Genomic DNA, 23,147 nt, shown 5'->3' with positions numbered 1-23,147 from the left:
ACCCTGGGTTTAACCCAGGACCAGGGAAGACAAAACCAATACTAGCAAACAGCCGCCACCTTGCTCAGAGGTCAGGCCTCAGTCCTCACACTCACACATGAGGAACGGTGGCTATGCCAACATGTGTGTAATGGAGAAATATGGGTCCTTTTCATGTTGTCAACCAATTAGCCAGGACTGGCCAGTTACTGGGAGAAAGGAATGTACAGTGGCAAAACCTGACTCATTTCACTATGCTAATAATTTTTTTTAAAAAAGACTATGCTTTTCTACTCACATGCTGAAGCCTTAGACAAAAGGCAATAATCTAAGATCTAAGTTTTAAGATCATTTAATTCTTTGTATCTTCCTTCCTTCCTTCCTTTCTTTCTTGTCAGTCCTGAGGCTTGAACTCAGGGCCTAGACACTGTCCTTTCTCAAGAATAGCACTCTACCACTTGAACCACAGCACCACTTGCAGCTTTTTCTATGTATGTGGTACTGAGGAATCGAACCCAGGGTTTCGTGCATGCTAGGCAAGCACTCTATCACTAAGCCACACTCCTGGCCCCTTAAAAATCATTTCTCTAGTGGTGACACTCCCAGCTTTCCTTAAGGCCTAAGTGTTCAATATGTAAAAATCACTGACTACCCAATAGTTAATAAAATGTAAGCAACACACACACACACACACACAGGCTCCACAGAGGCCTGGACCTTCCCAACAACTCAACAGAGCCCCCAGCCAAGACTCCACACTCAAGACTGATGACTAACCTTCCTACAGGACGGGAGGAAAGACATGAAACCATACTTGGTAACAAGTTAGCCTTTAAGTAGCTGATCCTTTCTTCAGGTTTCCCTTCCTTTCCTTTAAGTTTCTCTGCTGAAAAAATGTGGGTGGGCTTTATGTTACAATGCACACACAGCTAAATGAGCCTTAGACTGTACTGAAGGTCTGTATTTGCCAAGCTCTGTGTGCACATGCTGATATTTCACAGGGTACACAAGCACACATCCAAGGGAAATGGGGGCACTGCAATGCAGAAACCATGTCCAGAAAGCCTCAGTGCTGTCCTGAGGAGCCCTCAAGTTTACTACTCCTTTTATGAGCCTTAATCTTTCCTGTTAAATGCACATGTCTGTACAAACCCCAAACCTGTAACAAGGCCCCCAGGGGTTCCTAAATTAACCAAACTCCATCAAGGGAACAGCTCTTTCACCACAACACAGATATGAACTACGAAATGTCTCCAAGCACAAGCCAGCTTGACAGGATCAAATGCGGCCTAGAGAATTTACCTTCACCTGCCTTAATTGCATCATCCGTGAGTTCTGGCAAACCAAAACACAAAGATAGGAAAGATAAACGTTCCTCTGAACCGACACTTTACATAATATCCAGAGTTACATAATTTTAACTGATATGCCCCAAGCATACTCTGCTATTCCCACGGCTCTAAGTTCGTAGGACACATCCCACATGCTGCAAGCCACAGTTTATATTTTATATTTGTACCCAAATCTCATCACTCATAATGGAATTCTCCATCTCCTGACTGAGCTGAGCTCAGTGTTACCAAACACTGAACTCATCGGGCCAGTCCATGCCCCATGGATTCACGCTGCTCCACCGTGCACATTTCCAAAGTGGACAGCTGAATCCCCACAAAGGCCCCTACCTCTGCCCACGCCCCAGGAAAGGAGCGACAGGGACAGATGGAAAAATGAGAAGATGTGTGACCAAACAGGCAGGTGGTAGAGAGCAGAGAGATGGTGGTCACGGCAAGGCCCTTTGGCTAAGAGAGCTTGGACCACGCCAGCTCCAGGTTCCAGCCCGTGCTGGTCGTGAGCTCTGCTCTGCCGCGAGCTGCTCTTCACCCTGGGGCCATCCATCCCAGCTGGCTGCAGGTCCAGCCAAGCTGGTCCCTCCATCTTCCCGGCTGTGTCACACACTTGTCTGCAGGGACAGGCAGACAGACACAGGCAAGCTAGTTGGATAATAATAAACTAGAAGGGGGTCTTTGTGCAGAGGCCATTTCTAGATAAGATAGTAATTGTGGTTCCCTCAACAGGGGATCCAGAGATCAGGACTTTGTATATCTCACTTTCCTCCCTCTATTCATGTTTTAACAGATAACCTAAGAGGGGAAGGCAGAAGTAATTTAAATGTTAATGAGTAGGGACCCAGAGTTCAAGCCCCAGTACTAGAAAAAAAAAATAAAAATGTACCCTCTTAGCACCAGAAAGTCCAGTCTGATGGATGCTCACATGATTGCCCAAGCTGCCAGGATCTGCTGCCCCTCTAGGACAGAAGGCACAGTGCATGGCCTTCTGTTTCCCGGCAGAGGTAAGGCTCGGGAAAGGTGACCTTGAGTTACCCGGGAACCACTTCCCCTGAGGAAACAGTACAGGGGGGTATGGGCAGGCATCGTCTGAGAAGAGACCTGGGTAAGAGGAGGGTTGGAAGGGAACCCTGCTCCCAGGGCAGCTGCCTCCACCACTCCTAACCAAAGCCAGGTCCTCACCCTCCCCCGCCTCACCTTCCTACACAAAATAACGCTTTAAACCACACACACACACACAGCCCACCAAAGGCCTGTCCATTCTAAAATCATGTGATTTCTGATCCCTACAACAGAGCCGAGAACCAGGATTTGCCTGTGAATCCCATATCAGAGATGATGGAGCCAATAAATCAATTGATCTCAAGAAAAATTAAGTCAGGGTCAAAGACCACTTGCCTTTTGGGGCTCTGTACCAAAGTGTGATGTGTAACACTGGCTTTACCTGAACTTTAAACAGCACTAAAAGACACCAGTCACCCTGGCCTGATTTCTGCCAGCCCCTTCTCCCCACCACCCAGGGTAGCCCCGGCTGCCAGCTGGTGCTACCATGTCATGCAGCGCCACCTCTGCGTGGGCTGGGAATGGCCAGGAATGGGCAGCCAGGGCCAGCAGTCACAATCCTAGCCCAAGGCTGGCTGCCTGTTCCTCTCAGTCACCGCCCTAGGCCATTCTAGTCACTCAGAATGCATGTGCAGGAGGAAGTTATTTTGTAGTCCTTCTTTATCTACTTTGAGCATATACCATATAAGTGTGTGTATGCATCTGTACCCAGTTGAATAAATACCTGACGCCAAAAAAGACCTCCTTAGGCACTTATCACTAAGTCCACTTGGATAAAAACCATGATAAAATATGAAAAATGGGGGGGTGGCAGGAGTTTGGCCTGAGTTTGGGCAGGAGTTTAGTGGTAGAGTGCTTGCCTAGCATGCACAAAGACCGGGGTGCAATTTCTCAGTACCACATACACAGAAAAAAGCCGGAAGTGGTGCTGAGGCTCAAGTGGTAGAGCTCTAGCCTTGAGAAAGCCCAAGGACAGTGCTCAGGCCCTGAGTTCAAGGCCCAGGACTGGCATACTGGCACATATATGTGTGTGTGTGTGTATATATATATATATATATGAAAATGACAATTACCTAGTTAAGTGACCTTCATATGCAATACTAGCAATTTTCAACCCGAATATACTATAGAAATGAACCATCCTTTGGAACAAAGACATTCATACTTAAAAAAATGCCCCCATTTTATAACATCACATACTTGACTTACACCAGCCATTTAGAAATCAAAGCAGTAGGCCTGTGAGTATGTGGTCACGCAGAGATCGGTAGCACAAAGACCAGCTCACCAACTCCAGAAACAACAAAAGACCCAGCTCTCCACACAAGACAGCTCCCGGATGGACAGGAAAAAGGGCTCTGTCACCAGCATGAGTCAAAGACTTGGCTGGAGCCAGCGACACCCGACTGGGTGTTCCATCTCATGGTGTTCCATCTCAGGGTTCATCCCTCACTGGTGGTCAGACCTCAGACAACACATACCACCCACCATGCAAGCATCAGACCTGGTGCCAAAGAGGAGCGTGACCTACTTTTCCAATCCCAATCTGTCTTGGCTCTCTGAACATAACTCCACCAGAGGACAGGGGCACTCAAAGGAGCTCTGAGTTCTTGGGGGTTGACAGCGAGTGCCGCCAGAGAGTAGCACACTACCCCTCCTTGGGCAGCCTGGCCTCCAGGGTTCCCTTCCCAGCTCCAGCCTGGCTCCCCGGAGGAACGCAAGGATCTTAGGATACACAGCCCTAACAACCACACCCTGTGTCTGAGACCGCCTTTACCTAAAGGACCTCGCTGAATTCTCACCTTCAGTAAAAGTCATTTCATCAAAGGGACCACCAGCGAGGGGAAGATGGGGAGAGGCCGGCGCCCGACGTCTCCGTACTTTAACAGTCCAGTTTCCTCAGGGAGGTCGGTGGGGTGTACGGCCCGCAGCCCACAGGCCGGGGCGTGGCGGTGTGGGCCAGGGCCGGGAGCCAGGTCGTCCGGTCATAGCAGCCCCCATGTCACCTGGCTGGGGACCCCCGCTGGGCAGGGAGGAGACTCTCCCCTTCCCCTCTCCACCTCTCCTCTGATCCGCACATCACAGGACAACCCGGGCCCTGCTGACGCCCTGCAGGGCGGAGGAGAGGCCGGACCCACGCAGGGCAGGCGCCACCTGTTCCCCAGGAATCTCCCCAACCGTGGCCTCTTCCCGCGTGGGGTTCCCCAGGTCCTGAACCTCTCAGAACTCCCAGGCCCGCGGGCGCACCCCGCTGGCCTCTCCCCAAGCTGCAGTCCTGCCCGGCGCCCCCCCCCAGGCAGCGCCCGCGCACTCACTTGAGGAAGTAGCGCTGGCCCGCGGCCGTGAAGGTCATCTCCCAGCCCGGCGGCAGCGGCTCCTCGGGCAGGTCCGCCACGTCGTAGGAGCGCTGGCGGAGGTGGGCGTGCGGCGCCGCGGCCCCCGCCGCGGCCCCCGCCACGGCCCCCGCCGGCCCCGCCACCGCGCCGGGCGGCAGCGAGGCGGGCGACGAGTGCGAGCGCACGTGCTGCGCGCCGGCGGGCCGCGGGCCGGGGAGCGCGGGGAGCGCGGGGAGCGGGGCCGCGTGCGGGGCGCCGCCGCCGCCCGACGAGTCGGTGCTGGACTGGCGCGAGTGCGCGCCCGAGTCCGGCTCCCTGAAGAAGGACTCGGGCAGGATCTTCTTCCGCCACGAGCTGGGCCGCGGGTTCATGACGGCGTTGAACAGGGCCTCCAGGTCCGTGTCCAGGTCCTGCGTGACGTGGATCACCTGCTGCCCCGGCGGGGGCGCCGAGGACGGGTTCATGTCTGTGAGGAGGGGGCGTCGGTGAGCCGGGGCGGGGGGGCAGAGGGGGTCGGAGGGGGGCGGGGGGGGCGGGGACCCGGCCGAGGGGCGCACGAGGGGGGGGATGGAGGGGGTACCCGGCCGAGGGGCGCACGGGGGGGGGTATGGAAGGAGGACCCGGCCGAGGGGCGCACGAGGGGGGAATGGAGGGAGGACCCGGCCGAGGGGCTCACGAGGGGGGGATGGAGGGAGGACCCGGCCGAGGGGCGCACGAGGGGGGGATGGAGGGAGGACCCGGCCGAGGGGCGCACGGGGGGGGGTATGGAGGGAGGACCCGGCCGAGGGGCGCACGGCGGGGGGTATGGAGGGAGGACCCGGCCGAGGGGCGCACGAGGGGGGGGATGGAGGGGGTACCCGGCCGAGGGGCGCACGAGGGGGGGATGGAGGGAGGACCCGGTCGAGGGGTGCACGGGGGGGGGAGAAGAGGATGAGGACCCGGCCGAGGGGCGCACGGGGGGGGAGAAGAGGATGAGGACCCGGCCGAGGGGCGCACGGGGGGGGGGAGAAGAGGATGAGGACCCGGTCGAGGGGCGCACGGGGGGGGAGAAGAGGATGAGGACCCGGCCGAGGGGCGCACGGGGGGGGAGAAGAGGATGAGGACCCGGCCGAGGGGCGCACGGGGGGGGGGAGAAGAGGATGAGGACCCGGCCGAGGGGCGCACGGGGGGGGGGAGAAGAGGATGAGGACCCGGCCGAGGGGCGCACGGGGGGGGGGGAGAAGAGGATGAGGACCCGGCCGAGGGGCGCACGGGGGGGGGGGGGAGAAGAGGATGAGGACCCGGCCGAGGGGCGCACGGGGGGGGGAGAAGAGGATGAGGACCCGGCCGAGGGGCGCACGGGGGGGAGAAGAGGATGAGGACCCGGCCGAGGGGCGCAGGGGGGGGGGGAGAAGAGGATGAGGACCCGGTCGAAGGGCGCACGGGGGGGAGAAGAGGGTGGGGACCCGGCCGAGGGGGGAAGAAGAGGGTGGGGACCCGGCCGAGGGGCGCACGAGGGGGGGATGGAGGGAGGACCCGGTCAAGGGGCGCACGGGGGGGAGAAGAGGATGGGGACCCGGTCGAGGGGCGCACGGGGGGGAGAAGAGGGTGGGGACCCGGTCGAGGGGCGCACGGGGGGGGGAGAAGAGGGTGGGGACCCGGTCGAGGGGCGCACGGGGGGGAGAAGAGGGTGGGGACCCGGTCGAGGGGCGCACGGGGGGGAGAAGAGGGGGAGAAGAGGGGGGGACCCGGCCGAGGGGCGCACAGGGGGGGGTTGGAGGGAGGACCCGGCCGAGGGGCGCAGAGGGGGGGGATGGAGGGAGGACCCGGCCGAGGGGCGCACGAGGACCGGCAGAGGACGGGGGGGACGAGTGAGGGCCGGAGGGGGGGAAGAGAGGGGAAGGAAGGGTAGGGGACAGCGGGGCGGGCGGGCGGACGGACGGGCGGGCGGACGGGACCCCTCCAGCCGAGGTGGACGGACGGACGGGCGGGCGGGCGGACGGGAACCCCCCAGCCGAGGTGGACGGGCGGGACCCCCCCCAGCCGAGGTGGACGGGCGGGACCCCCCCCAGCCGAGGTGGACGGGCGGGACCCCCCCCAGCCGAGGTGGACGGGCGGGACCCCCCCCAGCCGAGGTGGACGGGCGGGACCCCCCCCAGCCGAGGTGGACGGGCGGGACCCCCCCAGCCGAGGTGGACGGGCGGGACCCCCCCCAGCCGAGGTGGACGGGCGGGACCCCCCCCAGCCGAGGTGGACGGGACCCCCCCCAGCCGAGGTGGACGGGACCCCCCCAGCCGAGGTGGACGGGACCCCCCCAGCCGAGGTGGACGGGCGGGACCCCCCCCAGCCGAGGTGGACGGGCGGGACCCCCCCCAGCCGAGGTGGACGGGCGGGACCCCCCCCCAGCCGAGGTGGACGGGCGGGACCCCCCCCCAGCCGAGGTGGACGGGCGGGACCCCCCCCCAGCCGAGGTGGACGGGACCCCCCCCCAGCCGAGGTGGACGGACGGGACCCCCCCAGCCGAGGTGGACGGGCGGGACCCCCCCCCAGCCGAGGTGGACGGGCGGGACCCCCCCCCAGCCGAGGTGGACGGGACCCCCCCAGCCGAGGTGGACGGACGGGACCCCCCCAGCCGAGGTGGACGGGCGGGACCCCCCCCCAGCCGAGGTGGACGGGACCCCCCCAGCCGAGGTGGACGGACGGGACCCCCCCAGCCGAGGTGGACGGGCGGGACCCCCCCCCAGCCGAGGTGGACGGGCGGGACCCCCCCCCAGCCGAGGTGGACGGGCGGGACCCCCCCCAGCCGAGGTGGACGGGCGGGACCCCCCCCAGCCGAGGTGGACGGGCGGGACCCCCCCCAGCCGAGGTGGACGGGCGGGACCGACCTTTCCCGGACCCCAGCGCCGGCCCGGCCGCGGACCCCCGGCCCCTGAGTCCCGGGTCCGGGGCGGCGGTGACCTCGGGAATGACGAAACTTTCTAGAAGGAGGTGCGGAGGAAGCGCGGGGAGGGTGGGGAGGCGAGGGGGGGAGGCGAGGGGCGCCGCCGGGACGAGGCCCGCGCCCGCCAACGGGAGTCGGAGGGGTCCGGCGGCGCGGCGGCCGCTACCTGAGGAGCCGGCGGGCCTGCAGGCGGCGGGGGGCGTCCTGAGGAGGCGGATTCCGAGCGGACGCGGAGCCTGGCAGCCGAGGGCGTCGGCGCTCACATCCCCCGGGCCGGCGCGCGGCGAGCCGGGTAGAGGGCCGGCGGGCGGCGGCGGTGGTGGTGGTGGTGGCGGCGGCTCCGGCTCCCGGACGGTCCCACAAACAAAGTTGGAGCGACGCCCCCGGGGCGGGGGCGGGGCCTGGCGGGGGCGGGGCCGCGGCAGAGGGCGGGGCCTGACGGGGCGGGGCCGCGGTGGGAGGGCGGGGCCTGGCGGGGCGGGGCCTCGAGGGGCGGGGCCTGTGGGGAGGCGCCGCCCAGGACGGCCCGCCAGAGGATGGATTATGCAGAGAGAGGCGCGCGAGCCCGCCCTTCTCTTCTCCCCCGGCTTTGCGGGGCGGGGGGCGGCACTCCGCGGGACCCCGCCCCGCCCCGCCCCGCCCCGCCCGGCCTCCCCCGCCGAGCCCGAGTCGCATTCCTCAGCGTTGACCGCGGACTTGGGGCAGGATCAAAGGGAAAGTGTTCCGCGAGGGCCGCGCGCACCGAAACCCGGTCCTCGGGAGAGGGGGGAGGGGGAGGGGGAGGGGCCTGTCCGCCGGCGGCCGCGCCCCCCGCGCCCCCCGCGCCCCCGCGCCCCGCCCGCATGGCCCCTGCCCGCCGCCAGGCGCCGAGACCATATTTGGCCCGGCGCGGAGGCGTCTGGGCGGCCAGGCTCCCCGTCGGGTGCCGAGGCTCCCACTGCGCCCCAAAAGTGGCTCAGAGGTGGAGGTGGGCGCCGCCGCAGCCGGCCGTGACCTGCCCGCCCGAGGGAAACGGGAGGGCCCGGGCGGGGGCGAGGCCCGGCTGGACGGGGGTCCCGGGGCGGGGGCGGGGGCGAGGCCCGGCTGGCGTGGGCTCCATGGCGGGCGCAGGGGGGCCATGGGACCCGCCGGGCCGGAGGGGTCGGGGGTGGGGGGAGGAGGGAGGGCGGATGGGGGAAGAGGAAGAGGGAAGGGTGGATGGGGGTGGACCTGGCGGCTGCTCCAAAGACTCTTGGCTCCACACCAGAACGAGGCCCCGCCCCTTCCCCCCCTCCCCGGTCGTGCTCCCCGGCCGTACTCCCCGCCCCCCCCCGCCCCCCGGCCGTGCTCCCTGGGCTTCCCTGGCCGTGTTCCCCGGGCCTCTGCTCTCCCCCCGCCCCGGCGGTGCTCCCCGGCCCCCGCTCTCCCCGGCCTCCCCGGCCCTCCCTCCCCGGCTCCCCCCTCGACCCCTCCCCCCTCGACCCCTCCCCCGCCCCTCATGGAACGCCACTCGCTGTCCCGCCTTGTCCTTTCTTTTCTGGGGGTGCCATCCACATCCGCCCCGTCCTTCCACAGCCCCCCGCGGACCCCGGACGCCGTCCTGGGGGTGGCCGGGAGGAGATGACCAGGAAGAGACGACCAGGGAAGAAGAGGTGACCAGGGAAGAGATGGGCTGGGAAGAAGAGATGGCCAGGGAAGAAGAGATGACCAGGAAGAGATGACCATGGAAGAAGAGATGACTTGGAAGAAATGACCAGAAAGAAGAGGTGACCAGGAAGAAGAGGTGACCAGGAAGAAGAGATGACCAGGAAGAAATGACCAGGAAGAAGAGGTGACCAGGAAGAAGAGATGACCAGGGAAGAAGAGATGACCAGGAAGAGATGACCAGGGAAGAAGAGATGACCAGGGAAGAAGAGATGACCAGGAAGAGATGACCATGGAAGAAGAGATGACCAGGAAGAAGAGATGACCATGGAAGAAGAGGTGACCAGGAAGAAGAGATGACCAGGGAAGAAGAGGTGACCAGGAAGAAGAGATGACCAGGAAGAAGAGATGACCAGGAAGAAGAGGTGACCAGGTAGAGATGACCATGGAAGAAGAGATGACCAGGAAGAAGAGGTGACCAGGAAGAGATGACCATGGAAGAAGAGATGACCAGGGAAGAAGAGATGACCAGGGAAGAAGAGGTGACCAGGAAGAAGAGATGACCAGGAAGAAGAGATGACCATGGAAGAAGAGGTGACCAGGAAGAAGAGATGACCAGGGAAGAAGAGATGACCAGGAAGAAGAGGTGACCAGGGAAGAAGAGATGACCAGGAAGAAGAGGTGACCAGGGAAGAAGAGATGACCATGGAAGAAGAGATGACCAGGAAGAGATGACCAGGAAGAAGAGATGACCAGGGAAGAAGAGATGACCAGGGAAGAAGAGATGACCAGGAAGAAGAGATGACCAGGAAGAGATGACCAGGGAAGAAGAGATGACCAGGGAAGAAGAGATGACCAGGGAAGAAGAGATGACCAGGGAAGAAGAGATGACCAGGAAGAAGAGGTGACCAGGGAAGAAGAGATGACCATGGAAGAAGAGATGACCAGGAAGAGATGACCAGGGAAGAAGAGATGACCAGGAAGAAGAGATGACCAGGGAAGAAGAGATGACCAGGAAGAGATGACCAGGGAAGAAGAGATGACCAGGGAAGAAGAGATGACCAGGAAGAAGAGATGACCAGGGAAGAAGAGGTGACCAGGAAGAAGAGATGACCAGGAAGAAGAGATGACCAGGGAAGAAGAGGTGACCAGGAAGAAGAGGTGACCAGGAAGAAGAGATGACCAGGAAGAAGAGATGACCATGGAAGAAGAGATGACCATGGAAGAAGAGATGACCAGGAAGAGATGACCAGGGAAGAAGAGATGACCATGGAAGAAGAGATGACCAGGAAGAGATGACCATGGAAGAAGAGATGACCAGGAAGAGATGACCAGGAAGAAGAGGTGACCAGGGAAGAGGTGGCCAGGGAAGAGATGACCAGGGAAGAAGAGATGACCAGGAAGAGATGACCAGGGAAGAGGTAACCAGGGAAGAAGAGATGACCAGGAAGAAGAGATGACCAGGAAGAAGAGATGACCAGGGAAGAAGAGATGACCAGGAAGAAGAGATGACCAGGGAAGAAGAGATGACCAGGAAGAAGAGGTGACCAGGGAAGAAGAGATGACCAGGAAGAAGAGGTGACCAGGGAAGAAGAGATGACCAGGAAGAAGAGGTGACCAGGGAAGAAGAGGTGACCATGGAAGAAGAGATGACCAGGAAGAGATGACCAGGAAGAAGAGATGACCAGGGAAGAAGAGATGACCAGGGAAGAAGGGATGACCAGGAAGAAGAGATGACCAGGGAAGAAGAGATGACCAGGAAGAGATGACCATGGAAGAAGAGATGACCAGGAAGAAGAGATGACCAGGAAGAAGAGATGACCAGGAAGAAGAGGTGACCAGGGAAGAAGAGATGACCAGGAAGAAGAGATGACCAGGGAAGAAGAGATGACCAGGAAGAAGAGATGACCAGGGAAGAAGAGATGACCAGGGAAGAAGAGATGACCAGGAAGAAGAGGTGACCAGGGAAGAAGAGATGACCAGGAAGAAGAGGTGACCAGGGAAGAAGAGATGACCATGGAAGAAGAGATGACCAGGAAGAGATGACCAGGAAGAAGAGGTGACCAGGGAAGAAGAGATGACCAGGAAGAAGAGATGACCAGGAAGAAGAGATGACCAGGAAGAGATGACCAGGGAAGAAGAGATGACCAGGGAAGAAGAGATGACCAGGAAGAAGAGATGACCAGGGAAGAAGAGGTGACCAGGGAAGAAGAGGTGACCAGGAAGAAGAGGTGACCAGGAAGAAGAGATGACCATGGAAGAAGAGATGACCATGGAAGAAGAGATGACCAGGAAGAGATGACCAGGAAGAAGAGGTGACCAGGGAAGAGATGACCAGGGAAGAGGTGGCCAGGGAAGAGATGACCAGGGAAGAAGAGATGACCAGGAAGAGATGACCAGGGAAGAGGTGACCAGGGAAGAAGAGATGACCAGGGAAGAAGAGATGACCAGGAAGAGGTGACAAGGGAAGAGATGGCCCGGAAGAGATGACCAGGAAAGAGAAGAGGTGACCAGGACAGCTGACTGCTGCTGAGGACAAGCAGGGCCGGCTGCCGGCTTCAACAGTGCACTTGGGCAATGACTCTTGTATGAGTTACTGTCCTGTATTATTTTCACAATTTCACTCTCTTTTTAAATTACTACAACAAAAACAGCATCTACTATTCATCCGTTGGAGAGGTAGGGAGCAGGAAGAAAATGCCTGCTTGTATCTAGTAATTTAATATGACCTATGAGAGGGGGGTGTGTGTGTGTGTGTGTGTGTGTGTGTGTGTGTGTGTGTGTCCTGAGGTTTGATCTCAGAGCCTGGGTGCAGTCCCCAGCTTCTTATAAAGCTGATGGCTCTACCACCTGAACCACGGCTCCACTTCCAGCTCTTTGGTGGTTGTAGAGGTAAAAGTACGGACTTTCCTGGCTTCAAACCAGTCTTCAGACCTCAGGCTCCTGAATAGCTAGGATGGTGGGCATGAGCCATGGCTGTGCAGCTCCTACAAGACGTCCGGTCGCTGAAACAGTGTTTATGAAGGGACTATAACTACCTGAAGATTTTTTGAGATGTCCTTGTAAAAAAATAAAACACAAAGAATTGTCCTTGTCCTTGTATTACCTAGATCTGTATAAATATGTCACATAATAAACATAATTACTCGGAAGCCCAGACTGTATGGTTAGTCATATTTTTAGTGTGACTAACTAGCACTGGGTAGGGGGAATTTCAAAGTACTTAGTGCTATCTAACCATTCGCCAAACACTTTAAGAGGCAGTATCTCTTGACTTCAAACTCCTAGGCCAGGCGTTCATCCTGTGAACAGAAATCAGCTTCAAGGTGAGCTTGGAAGGGTCTGCCCCTGCAAAGACCTTCACTGGGTGGTGATGTCATATGTCAGGCCTGGTTTCGCCAGCTATTCAAGCCACCTCTCTTCCTGCTGACCAGAGGCTCTGCATTGGTTCTGTATTGTCCAGACTCAAGTTTGGCTACTTTTCCTGCCTGGCAATGAAAGGTGGGTGCGCAGGCTGGGTTGTAGCTCCGTGGTAGAGTGCTTGCTGGCACAGCAGGCCTTGAGCTGGGTCCTGGCCCTACAGAACAAAGGAGGAAAGGTCAGTTGGTGCTTTGGAGCCAATGGGAAGAAAAGAAAGCTTACCAAGCCCAATCGGGATGGAGAGCAACTGTGATGCTCACATTTGACGTGAGAGCTGACACAGTGAGTTCATGCTCACAAAATGATTTAAATATTTCCCCTGAAATATAAATTTTGAGCAATTTTAGAGAAGATGGACTCATTTTCATACAATGTATGACCATAATAAACCCTAATCTGACCTTACGACTGAAGACATGATAATGAAAGGTTGTTAGTATTCCAACAGTGGTAAATAGCAAATACGTGTGTGTATGCTTTTACAGACTACAGTTGGGCACATATTAGATTTACACCTTGGTCTCACAGAGGGCAATTGGGGATGCGTGGGCTAGAGATTAGACTACTGGAAGTACTGTTACACCTGAGAAAACCGCGGTTTAGAGAAGTTTGTCCCTAGACCCTGGAGTCAGCCCAGAAAGAGAGCCAGGACTTGAGGGCTCCTAAGACTTCCTGAGTCTCTGCTCTCCTGCTGTCACAGAATCAGAATCTTAATGACTTCCTCCCCAGAGCAGACACACTACTGTCTTTCCCTGGAGAAGTTGTCATTTTTTTTTTCTTCCAAGGATTTACGGTATTCCACAGATACACTGACACTAGAGGCCATTCAGTGCTGAGGCGTCTCAAATGGAGGTTTGGTTGTCTCCTCCCTCTGGTTCAATAAATGAAAACTCCAGTGTGTGAGAGAGGCAATAAACCCAGAGTGTGGGAACACTCCTGTGCATTCAGAGGCTTTCTTTATGAGATGAGTCACCACCAATTAACACGAAATGGACAGTCCGTGAGCTTTTGTTTTTAAGCTAGTCGAAAACTGCTCTTTTAGAAGTCAAAATATGTTTTGCTATGGAGATGAGGTAAGTATCTGTAGTGATAGCGAGGCATGCTGGTAACCTGCTGTGAGGACCCCCGAGTCTGAGCCTACAGCAGGACTCCGTGGAACAGTGGTCTCCACTGCCTTCTACGAGCTACACAAGTTCAGGCCTGTGAGGGCACAAACCTGGTGACATGGTACAGGTCTACTGACTCATCACCGCCCATTGTTTGGGCAAAGATGTGCAACGGAAGAAATTCTGCTGGCCATTCTGTGCATTTCCTCTCCCCAGCCATCATTTCCTGTTCCACAGGAAGACGATTCTGAAGGAATTTGTTCACAGGATTAAGACATTTTGATTCAGAGAATGAGAAGATTCCTGAGCTTTCCTTCCTGCTTTATTTGAATTTTTTTTTTTTTTTACTGTTTTTGTGCTGTATGGTTTTTGTTGCTTGTTTGGGGTTGTGTGGGGTTTTTGCTGGGGGAGAGTGAGTCTCATTGTTTTTTAGGCTCGCTTCAAACTCTTGGGTCCCGAGGCCCTGCCTCAGCCTCCCGGGTGGCTGGGACTACAGAAGCGTGCCACTGCACCCTGGGGAAACTCTGTAGATGAGAACGCTGCCTGCCGGGCCTCGCCCGGCCCTGGTGTGCCGAGGCGTGAGGCCTCCCTCCAGATCATGGCTCCTGCTGGAAGAGGCTCTTCCTGGGAGACCGGGAGACCGGAGGCCCTAGCCACATCCACGCCACTCCCACACTTCCACACGTGCTGCACGAGGTTCTGGAGGCCCCACAGAAGTGCGCTGAGAGGCCTGTCTCCAGGCCAAGGCCAAGGCAGAACACCTTCCCCACCCAAAGCCATTCTCGGGGGGCCTGGGCAGCCTCCTGCTGATGTCTGTGTGCCCAGGCCCTGAGGGGGACTGAGAGCCACCCAGCAGGGGGCTGGCACCCACGGGCAGCCCTGCCTTCCAGCAGAGTCCCCGCGTTTACCTCTAGACTGGCTCTCACAACCAGGGGCTTTGTTTTTGAGTGAGAGGTAACTGGAAACCCACATAGAGGGGTTCTCCTGGCAGGGGACCCTCTCACAACTCCACCCCCCATGGAAGCCCTGCTCATTCCTGCACCAAGCTCCCCACCAGGCAGCAGCCGGGAGCCTGCTGGAAACAAGGGTGCTCTGTCTTCCCCAAGGCACTTCCATGTGAACTCAAGAGGACCTCACTTCAATCAGAAACGTCCATTCTTCTGAAAATGTCATTCTTTTGACTTACAGTTCTGTTGTTTAAAGGAGACAAACAAGGTTCCCATTATCTGAGCCCCTGGAAGGAGAAAGGCAAGAGAACACACAGGGCCCCAGGACAGCTTTGAACGTGAACTTGGTTCCAGGCTAAAGTATCCAGCCACTGAGAGGGGCCAGTGGCCACCTCTGTGTCCACAGCAGAGAGGGCAGAGGAGGGAGGTGGGAGACGGGAGGAGGGAGAAGGGCGGGTGCCATGGACTAGAATAAGCATGGTATGTAGGATCTGCCAGGACCATTCCAAGACAGCTGTGCAGGAGATATGGGTTGCATGTGAAGGGTAAAGTGGGGAAGGAGGAAGAACCAGAGCGGCGTGGCCTGGTGATGCTGCGGAGGGAAGGGGGGAGGGGGAGGAGACCCGGCTCTTCCTAACCTGCTGTATCCTCCCTCCTGGAATCTCTCTCACAAGACTCTGGATCCTGGAAATGCCCATCTTCCCCCGAGACCACCATGGCCACGGCAAGGGCGGGCTTGCAGAGTATTAGCCACGACCCCCCCACACCGCGCCCCGTCGGCACCATCTCAGTGATGTGGCAGGCCTCAGTGTCCCATGGTCCCCACCCACGTCTAGAGGTAGAGAGAGGTGGAAGGGCATGTTCATTCTTCACCACGTCGTCCCTCATGCTCGAAGTCTCACCAGCCTCTGTGGAGAGCACGTGACACTACCGCTGCCCCTGGAGCATGCAGGTCCGGGGTCACTGACTGGGTGGGGTCCCCCCCCAAGGCTGTGCAGCGCCCACTGCCGGACGCCCAGCACCCCTCAGGAGGCGCTCCCCTGTGGGAAGTGCCTCTCCTCACCTGGGCCTCAGTGGAGGAGCCGTGGCCCCAGGCCTCTGCTGCTGCCCCGCCCCCCGGCATCCTGGTTCACTCACCACGTCTGAGGGGCTTCCTTTTTCTCACAGCCTATGACAGCTGGCACTCCAGTCCAGACAGCACATGACACCCCACGGTGTTTCCACAGACACTTCAAACTCACTGCGTGCAAAATTAGTTCCCCATCCCACACTCACCCCAAAATTGCTTTTCCTCCACACACTCTGGGCCCAGGGCTTCGGCCAGGCAGCTTCCTTCCGAGCAGAGGAGCCCCTTGCCGCCACGCTGGCCGCCGGTCCCCCCTGCCCGTGACGGCGGCGCCCATCACTGCCACGATCCTGCCCTGGACGTCAGGCTGGCTGGGTGCCAGCAAGAACAAACCGTGCTTTTCGTCTTGACACAGGCAGGACATTCTCTGCATTCAAAGATGAACGTTCTGCAGACAACGCACATGTGAGAGACGTGGCCTTGGTGCGGCAAGCTCATGCGAGACCTCCCTCTGGCCACTGTCCGGGCTGTCCATCCTAGAGTCAGCTCTGTTGGTTACAGGGACAAACACACGGAAAGTGTTCACATTTGCTGAGGGTTCTTGAGTCTTACTATTCCCACCCCATCTCCACCCTAAAATATCCACAGTGACCCACGTGTCACTGCAGAATAAAGGCCCATCCACTTTCAGTTACCCGGAGAACTCTGGCACTCTGTCTGTCTGTCTGCCTGCCTGTTGTCACCAGCTTGCAGGCTGGCAGCCGCTGGCTGCCCCAGGGCTGGGAAGATGAGTGTCACAGGGACCCCATCTGGGCCACACATGCTGTTGACGTCCACAGCCACATAAAAGGTGACAAACAACCCAGGAAGGTTTTGCCAACAAACATTTACAACAACGCACAGCAGTTATGTCAGCCAACTCAAAACAAATGAATCTGTTTACACAATGATTCCAAGATTCGTGAGTTCATGTCATCAGCATTCTCTGGGTTCTGGCATAGAAAATCTAATTTTTCAGAACAAATAATAAGAGTATTGTTAAATTCTTTTTTTGAATTATTTACTTTACTGTTATTATAAAGGTGGTGTACTGAGGGATTACCGTTTCATGAGTCAGTGAGTCTGGTAATGAGTATGTTTCCTTTCATACAGTGTCGTCCCTTCCCCCACTCTCTTTTAAATTGTTAAAGACTTTATTGAATAATATTGTTTTTAATCTCCTGACGTCTATTAAAACAAAAGTATTAAAAAAAATTAAAAGGTACCTGATGAATGTAACTGTAATCCCTGTATACAATTTTTAATTTATTTAATTAATTAATTAAAAGGGGGCCGGGAGTGTGGCCTAGTGGTTGAGTGCTCGCCTAGCATGCACAAATACCAGGGTTCGATTCCTCAGTACCACATATACAGAAAAAGTCAGAAGTGCTGCTGTGGCTCAACTGGTAAAGTGCTAGCCTTGAGAAAGCTCAAGGACAGTGCTCAGGCCCTGAGCTCAAGCCCAAGAATTGGCAAGATAATTAATTAATTAATCAATTAATTAAAAGGGGGAGGAAATAAGGATAGCAAGAAAAGAAACAGAACTGGTAGCTCTGGTGGGCTGGTGGACTGCACCTTCCTCCAAGACAAAAAGCAGGGTCTGCAGGAAGCGGGACAAAGGCCCTGGAAAGCCAGACTGGATGCTGAGGTTTGAGCCCCCAGAGGCTCCTGTGTGACAGGCTGGGTGGTCTCCCCATGGGCCCACAGGAAGTGACAGGTCCTGAGGCCTTGCACCTTCCTAGTGGACTGGTTCCTGGCGGATTCACAAGAGGGAGGTGGTGGGAATCCACAATGCCTGTAGGAAGTATATCTCAGAGTTGGGGGGTTCTGAGCCAGAGGGTCTAGGTAAAGAGTACACAGGTCCTGTGATGGACAGGAAGCAGTCTGTGTGCTTCCTGTCTCCATGTGGACACCTCCACACTCTCTCCACCATGACAACCTTGGACCAAAAACCCCTCAACCCATGAGCTGAGATGAATCCTCTCCCCTTGAAGTTGCTCCTCCTGAGCACAGCAGGTGTCGAGGAACACATGTCCCCACCAGGGACATGTGTTGTGAACTCACTCAGGAGACAAGATTCCATGGCAGTTTCCAGAAAACAAAAAGAAACAGCAGATAGAATGGTGCCGTGAGGCCGGGAGTGTGGCCTAGTGGTAGAGTGCTTGCCTAGCAAACACGAAGACCCAGGTTCGATTCCTCAGTGCCACGTACATAGAAAAGTCGGAGGTGGTTCTGTGGCTCAAGTGGTAGAGCTCTAGCCTTGAGAAAGCCCACGGACAGTGCTCAGGCCCTGAGTTCAAGCCCCAGGACTGGCAAAAAAAAGAGAGAATGGTGCTATGAGGGAGGCTTGGAGAGAAATTCTAATCCCCAAACACACATTTATAGGACAGAGACTTGAAACCGAAGGCTCAATGCTTTTGAGTCGACTGTAAATCGGATTACAGTGGAGATTTCTTCCTCATCCTTGGATGTCAACAAACTGCACTGATGGCAGTGGCATGGGCCTGGCATCTCACCGAGAATTTCTACACCAATTGGCCTACCCAGAATTCACACCAAACAGGTACAGAAACGGCCCCAATCTGAGTTAGTTCAAGAAATACTCATTAATGTACCTGAGGGTACACATAGTTGGTTAAGAAGAAAAGCTAGAATTCAAACTCTAAAACCCAATGTGTGTGTGGAGGAGGGGGGTGGGGTGGTGGCTAACAACAAAGATCCAAAAGAAAGTGGCAACGCTTCAGTGGCAGCTGGATTCGCACTCAGCGGCTCGGTGTAGAATGGGACCCTGCACAAGGCTTTTATAAGTTGGCCCGGCAGGCCTTTTTTATTGCACAAGCTCCTATACTGAATTTTCCATATTAACTTGCTTCCATTGTTCTAGGTTGGGCCTACAGTAACTTTAGCCCTCTTCCAGATGTTTCCTGACATCAGTTTCCAAGATGTGCGGACCAGCTGTCTTTAAAATTGCAGGAACTCCGTGTTGTGTGCATTATTTATGCAAATGGAAAAGCCAGGAGAAGAAGCCAGCGGCCAGAGCCCAGGATGAAAGGAGAGGGGCGGGCAGGAGTCTGGGGAGGGCCTGGGCGGCCTGCACTGGCTCACAGGCTAGGTGGAGAGCCAAGAAAGCAAGCTGCCTTTGATCGTTCCCCAGCCGCCCGCTGTCCTCACCACCACTGCCACAGGATGTTAGTGTCCTCAACTCCGGGTCAGGATGGGATTCTGGAAGCTTCCCCGGTCAGTGTCAGTGACACCAGTGGACTGACTGCCAATCTCCTAGTCAGTAGTTAGTTAGCAAGGCCTGCACAGATGAAGAAAAGCTCCTCCTGCGAAGTGTGAGCCCCTTAACAGAGGATGCTGTCCCGTGAGCTTAGACGCCCAGTTACAACTGCCCTCTTCACAGCACCCTCAGGCCTGCTGGCCTGTCGGTGTGCCAGTGAGGGTGGGAGGGGCAGTTCTCAGAGGCCTGGCTCACCAGGCCCTTCCTGGGCTGGAGACCTGAGAGCCATGTCCCCAGGAGAGGCCAGCCTCTGCCTCAGAGGTCATCTTCAAAGTCACTGGCTCTGCTTCTCTTCTCCCCTCCATGGATTCAGCTCACATTTGACTCCTGGTGGCCAACAAAACCAGATGCTCCAGGTCTTCCCATTCCAGTTCACCTTCCCAGCTGGCAGCTTGGAGAGTTGTTTCCTTAATGCACTCCTTGAAGACGGCCCGGCTGGTTTGGGGGGAGCCAGGCTGTCCAGACACTGGGCAGGGACTTCCTCCCAACGACCTGAGGGGCAGCTCACTGGCTAAGCAGTGTGGGGCCCTACCCGCTGGGGGGGGGGGCAGCTCTGCCAGCACATGCCATGTGGCTGGGCCAAATCTTACCACTTGCCAGCTGTGAAAAACAGTTTTAATGATAGCTCTGATTGCATGAGATTCCTGCAAAATGAGATGGATTTACAACTGTGGAATGTTTATGGAACATTCCTTCTGGCAAAGGAAGAAATCAGGACATGATAAACTCAGCTTCTCGGCCTAGTGAAGAGCAGGGCTAGGGTATAAACTTGGGTTCACACTTTGTCTCTTCTTTTCTTACTGTTCCAAGCTCCAGGACTGCACAATAAACAATAAAGTTCCCTTTCAGATTTAATAAACCTTACCCCCCCCTCCATCCTACAGGAACCATTAGGGTTACCTGTGCCAAACAAAAGTCCTCAGCTTTCACCTATATACCCGGAGTCTCCTGATCTGCCAACTGTACCCTGGTACAGGGAGGGAGGTGGGGGTGGGGCCATTGTTCCCTCCTCTGGGCTGTGTGGTGGGCTGGCTGTTGAGGGCCTCTGGGATTAGAAAGCCTGCTGTTCCGCTGTCCCCTGAAGTTCTTCCCAGGGCCTGGAGCAAGTCCGCAATCCTCCAAGTGCCCCAGAAGGCTTTGGGACTCGGTGTGCGCCCCCTGGTGTCAGGCTGTGAGTGAGCGGGGCAGGGTGGAGCTGGCACTCCTAGGGGAGGCGGGCCTGGGATCCGTGGGAGAACTCAGATGCTCTGGAGATGACATTTGCTCCAAGCTTGGGCTCTAGTTGAGCGTCTGGGTGAAGACACTGAGACCATCGTGTTTGTGGATGGTAAGAAGAAATCCCGCTGTGCTGTGTAGTGCCTCCTCTACCCATCTTCAGTGAGAAACCTGACCTTCAAGTAACAAGACTGACTTCAGCCAAGTGTATCCACATTCCTCTAACTCCTCACCCTGAACTCAGGGCCTCGCATCTTCAGTAGGCTTGCTTGCTGGAGGCCCTACTTCTTCAATCATGACCCCAGCCCAGATTTTTGTTGGTTAATTGGAAACCAAGTCTGGCAAATCTTTTGCCAGGTTGGCTCTGAATCCAGATCTTACAGGTTTCAACCTCCTAAGTAGCTAGGCTTACACGTGTGACTTCACTGCCTGCCTATGTGTGTTCTCCTGTCCCCAGCACTGGGCTAGAACACAGAGCTGCTCACATGCTGGACAAGTGCTCTTATCACCAAGTCATGTCACCAGCTCAGGAAGAACCATTTTTTGTTGTTTTGTGGGTTATGGGGCTTGAACTCCACCTGGGTGCTGTCCTTGAGGTCTTCAGCTCAAGGCTACCACCCTACCATTGAGCCAAACCCCACTTCCCATTTTCTAGAGGTTCATTGGAGAGAAGAGTCTCAGGTCCTTTGGTGCCCGGGCTGGCTTTGAACCTTGATCCTCAGATCTCAGCCTCCCGAGTAGCTAGGATGATAATAAGAACAAATTTTTAAAGCAAGGAAGGAGGTTCAGTGAGAAGTTTTGCATTAAATGATTCCAAGGGTTTAAGAACTGCATGAGATTTGTAATTTATGTCTTGATAAAGTGGAAACAAAAATATCCAGGAAAGAATACCCAATAGTCACACATCAGAGGGCCTATAGGTTTCCATGAAAAGCCTGTAAATACCCTGCTCATGATAAATGATAAATCATTTCTGCCTTCTCGAAGAACACAGTCAAAATGGCAAAAATAAGACATTTCTGGGCCGGGAGTTTGGCCTAGTGGTTAAAGTGTTTGCCTAGCATGCACGAAGACCCGGGTTCAATTCCTCGGTACCACATATAGAAAAAAGCCACAAGTGGTGCTGAGGTTCAAGTGGTAGAGCTCTAGCCTTGAGAAAGTCCAAGGACAGTGCTCAGGCCCTGAGCTCAAGCCCAGGACTGGAAAAAAAAAAAAAAAAAAAAAAAAAGACATTTCCTTTTCAGGTAACTCAAAAAAGAAAAACCCCTTCAACTCACTTGAAGTCACCTGAGCTTATAGGCATTTTATTTGTAATAAAGACACGGTTTTCCAACCATGTGAGAACACAGTACCCTTGCCGTCTTCCCATTGGTAATCTGTGGTTTTAGTCTTTGGGTGAACTGAGAGGCCTCGTTCTGGGAACACAGCACATTCCTCTGAAAACCACAGGCATCCACTTCTCGAGCGCTGGCACGCAGGTGAAGAATTCCACTCTCCTCTCCCCGTACACCTCAGGTGACCTCAGGCGCCCCACCTGAGAGCAGCTCCGCCCCTCACTGCACTCTAGGGACCCTGGTACTGGGCTCTGACCTCAGCTTCCCCCACACAGGACCACAATGCCACCATGGAATCGTGAGGGTTCCAGCCATCTCCAGTAGACACCAGGCCAGAGGAACCTTACTCAGCCTAGCACCACCTCCCAGGAGAATCTTTCTAGCAGCCCAACAAACACAGCTCCAGCAGATAGCAACCACGGGAACCCCCTCTTCAGAATGTGCCCCCCAATTCTTTCCTAATGAGCTTACGGATTAAACTACTGCAGAGGAGGGAATAACCTTAGCGCTGCACACTAAACTGAGAAGATTAGGACTTTATCCTTTGTTCGACACACAACAGCAAAGACTCCTAGCACTTCATAAATATTTAACAAAATTCAATCTGGGCCAGGTAAAAGGAGAGCTAGGAAAGGTTTCAAAATTTGCTTTGTTTTTCTCTTCTCCCCATACAATGTTACACACAAGTGGATTACAGGTCCTGTAGGAAAGAAAAAAATAAATGAGGCAAAAGACCTCACATGGTTGGTGGGAAGAGGCAAAACTCCTTTGAGCCTGGGTTGCCAGGCAGACTGTTAGGAAGCGAAGGAAAACCAGGCGTGCTCACCAATGGAGCCCAGTGACCCAGCAGTGGCACCAACTCACACAGCACAACGAAACAACCCAACTTAGAAGATGTTACTTGGGGCTGGGGGCCGGTGGTGTGACTCAGGAGATCTGAGCACAGCAGCTCAGAGCCAGCCCCGGCAGGAACGTCTGAGATGCGTATCTCTAATTAACCACCAAAAGCGGCAAGCGGATCTGTGGCTCAGTGTTAAAGAGCTACCTCAGGGAAATGGCCCAGATCCTGGGTTTAAGCCCCAGAATCGGCACACACACAAATGTTACTTGGGTTTATAATGGCAACAACCTAAGTAAAAGCCAAGTTTTAGAGTACAATGTTAATGTAGGTATTTGCAAACCTTCCATTACTTTGTGCTTTAACTCTACTACCAGAGTAAAAATTAATACTGGTGATGGTGGCTACCATCCTAACTACTTGGGTGGCTGAGATCTGAAGATTATGGTTCTAAGTAAGCGCAGGCAGGAGAAGTCTGTGAGACTCTTATTTTCAATAAGCTACTCAAAAAGCAAGAAGTACTGCTGTGGCTCAAGAGGTAGAGAATTAGTCTAAAGCAAATAAAACGGGTACAGCACTTGGGCCCCAAGTTCAAGCCCCAGGACTGGCATATGCAAAATTTAGCTGGGCAAGATG

At 56.0% G+C, this 23,147-nt stretch overlaps 1 protein-coding gene and 1 long non-coding RNA gene across 6 annotated transcripts in view; one reads left to right on the top strand and one right to left on the bottom strand.

Moving 5' to 3' along the window:
• The window catches only part of Wwtr1 (WW domain containing transcription regulator 1), a 46,253-nt gene extending 38,255 nt beyond the window's left edge, over nt 1-7,998 (bottom strand). Inside the window, exons 1-2 of the mRNA XM_090323715.1 lie at nt 7,810-7,998; nt 4,703-5,189 (exon numbers count right to left, since the gene is read on the bottom strand). Of these exons, the coding sequence (XP_090179841.1) occupies nt 4,703-5,187 (485 nt within the window). The 5' untranslated portion in view covers nt 5,188-5,189; nt 7,810-7,998. The remainder of the gene's footprint in view (nt 1-4,702; nt 5,190-7,809) is intronic.
• A 562-nt stretch (nt 7,999-8,560) lies between these two features.
• On the top strand, nt 8,561-12,017 carry LOC150042985 (uncharacterized). 5 transcript variants are annotated; one of them, XR_016533498.1, is made up of 6 exons: nt 8,561-8,610; nt 9,198-9,640; nt 9,741-9,860; nt 9,998-10,427; nt 10,641-10,687; nt 11,259-12,017. It is a non-coding gene; the product is annotated as an uncharacterized LOC150042985 (long non-coding RNA). The 5 variants fall into 5 exon arrangements; XR_016533501.1 differs by lacking the exon at nt 8,561-8,610 and having other exon boundaries at nt 9,100-9,640; nt 11,259-11,325; nt 11,428-12,017; XR_016533500.1 differs by lacking the exon at nt 8,561-8,610 and having other exon boundaries at nt 9,100-9,605; nt 9,706-9,860.
• Nucleotides 12,018-23,147: the final 11,130 nt, after the last annotated feature.

The sequence above is a fragment of the Megascapheus bottae genome, chromosome 32 (assembly GCF_031878675.1).
Source record: "Megascapheus bottae isolate mThoBot1 chromosome 32, mThoBot2.hap1, whole genome shotgun sequence".
Classification (NCBI taxonomy): Eukaryota; Metazoa; Chordata; class Mammalia; order Rodentia; family Geomyidae; genus Megascapheus; species Megascapheus bottae.
Note: the sequence above shows the minus strand (reverse complement) of the source record. Positions and strands in the feature narration are given on the sequence as shown.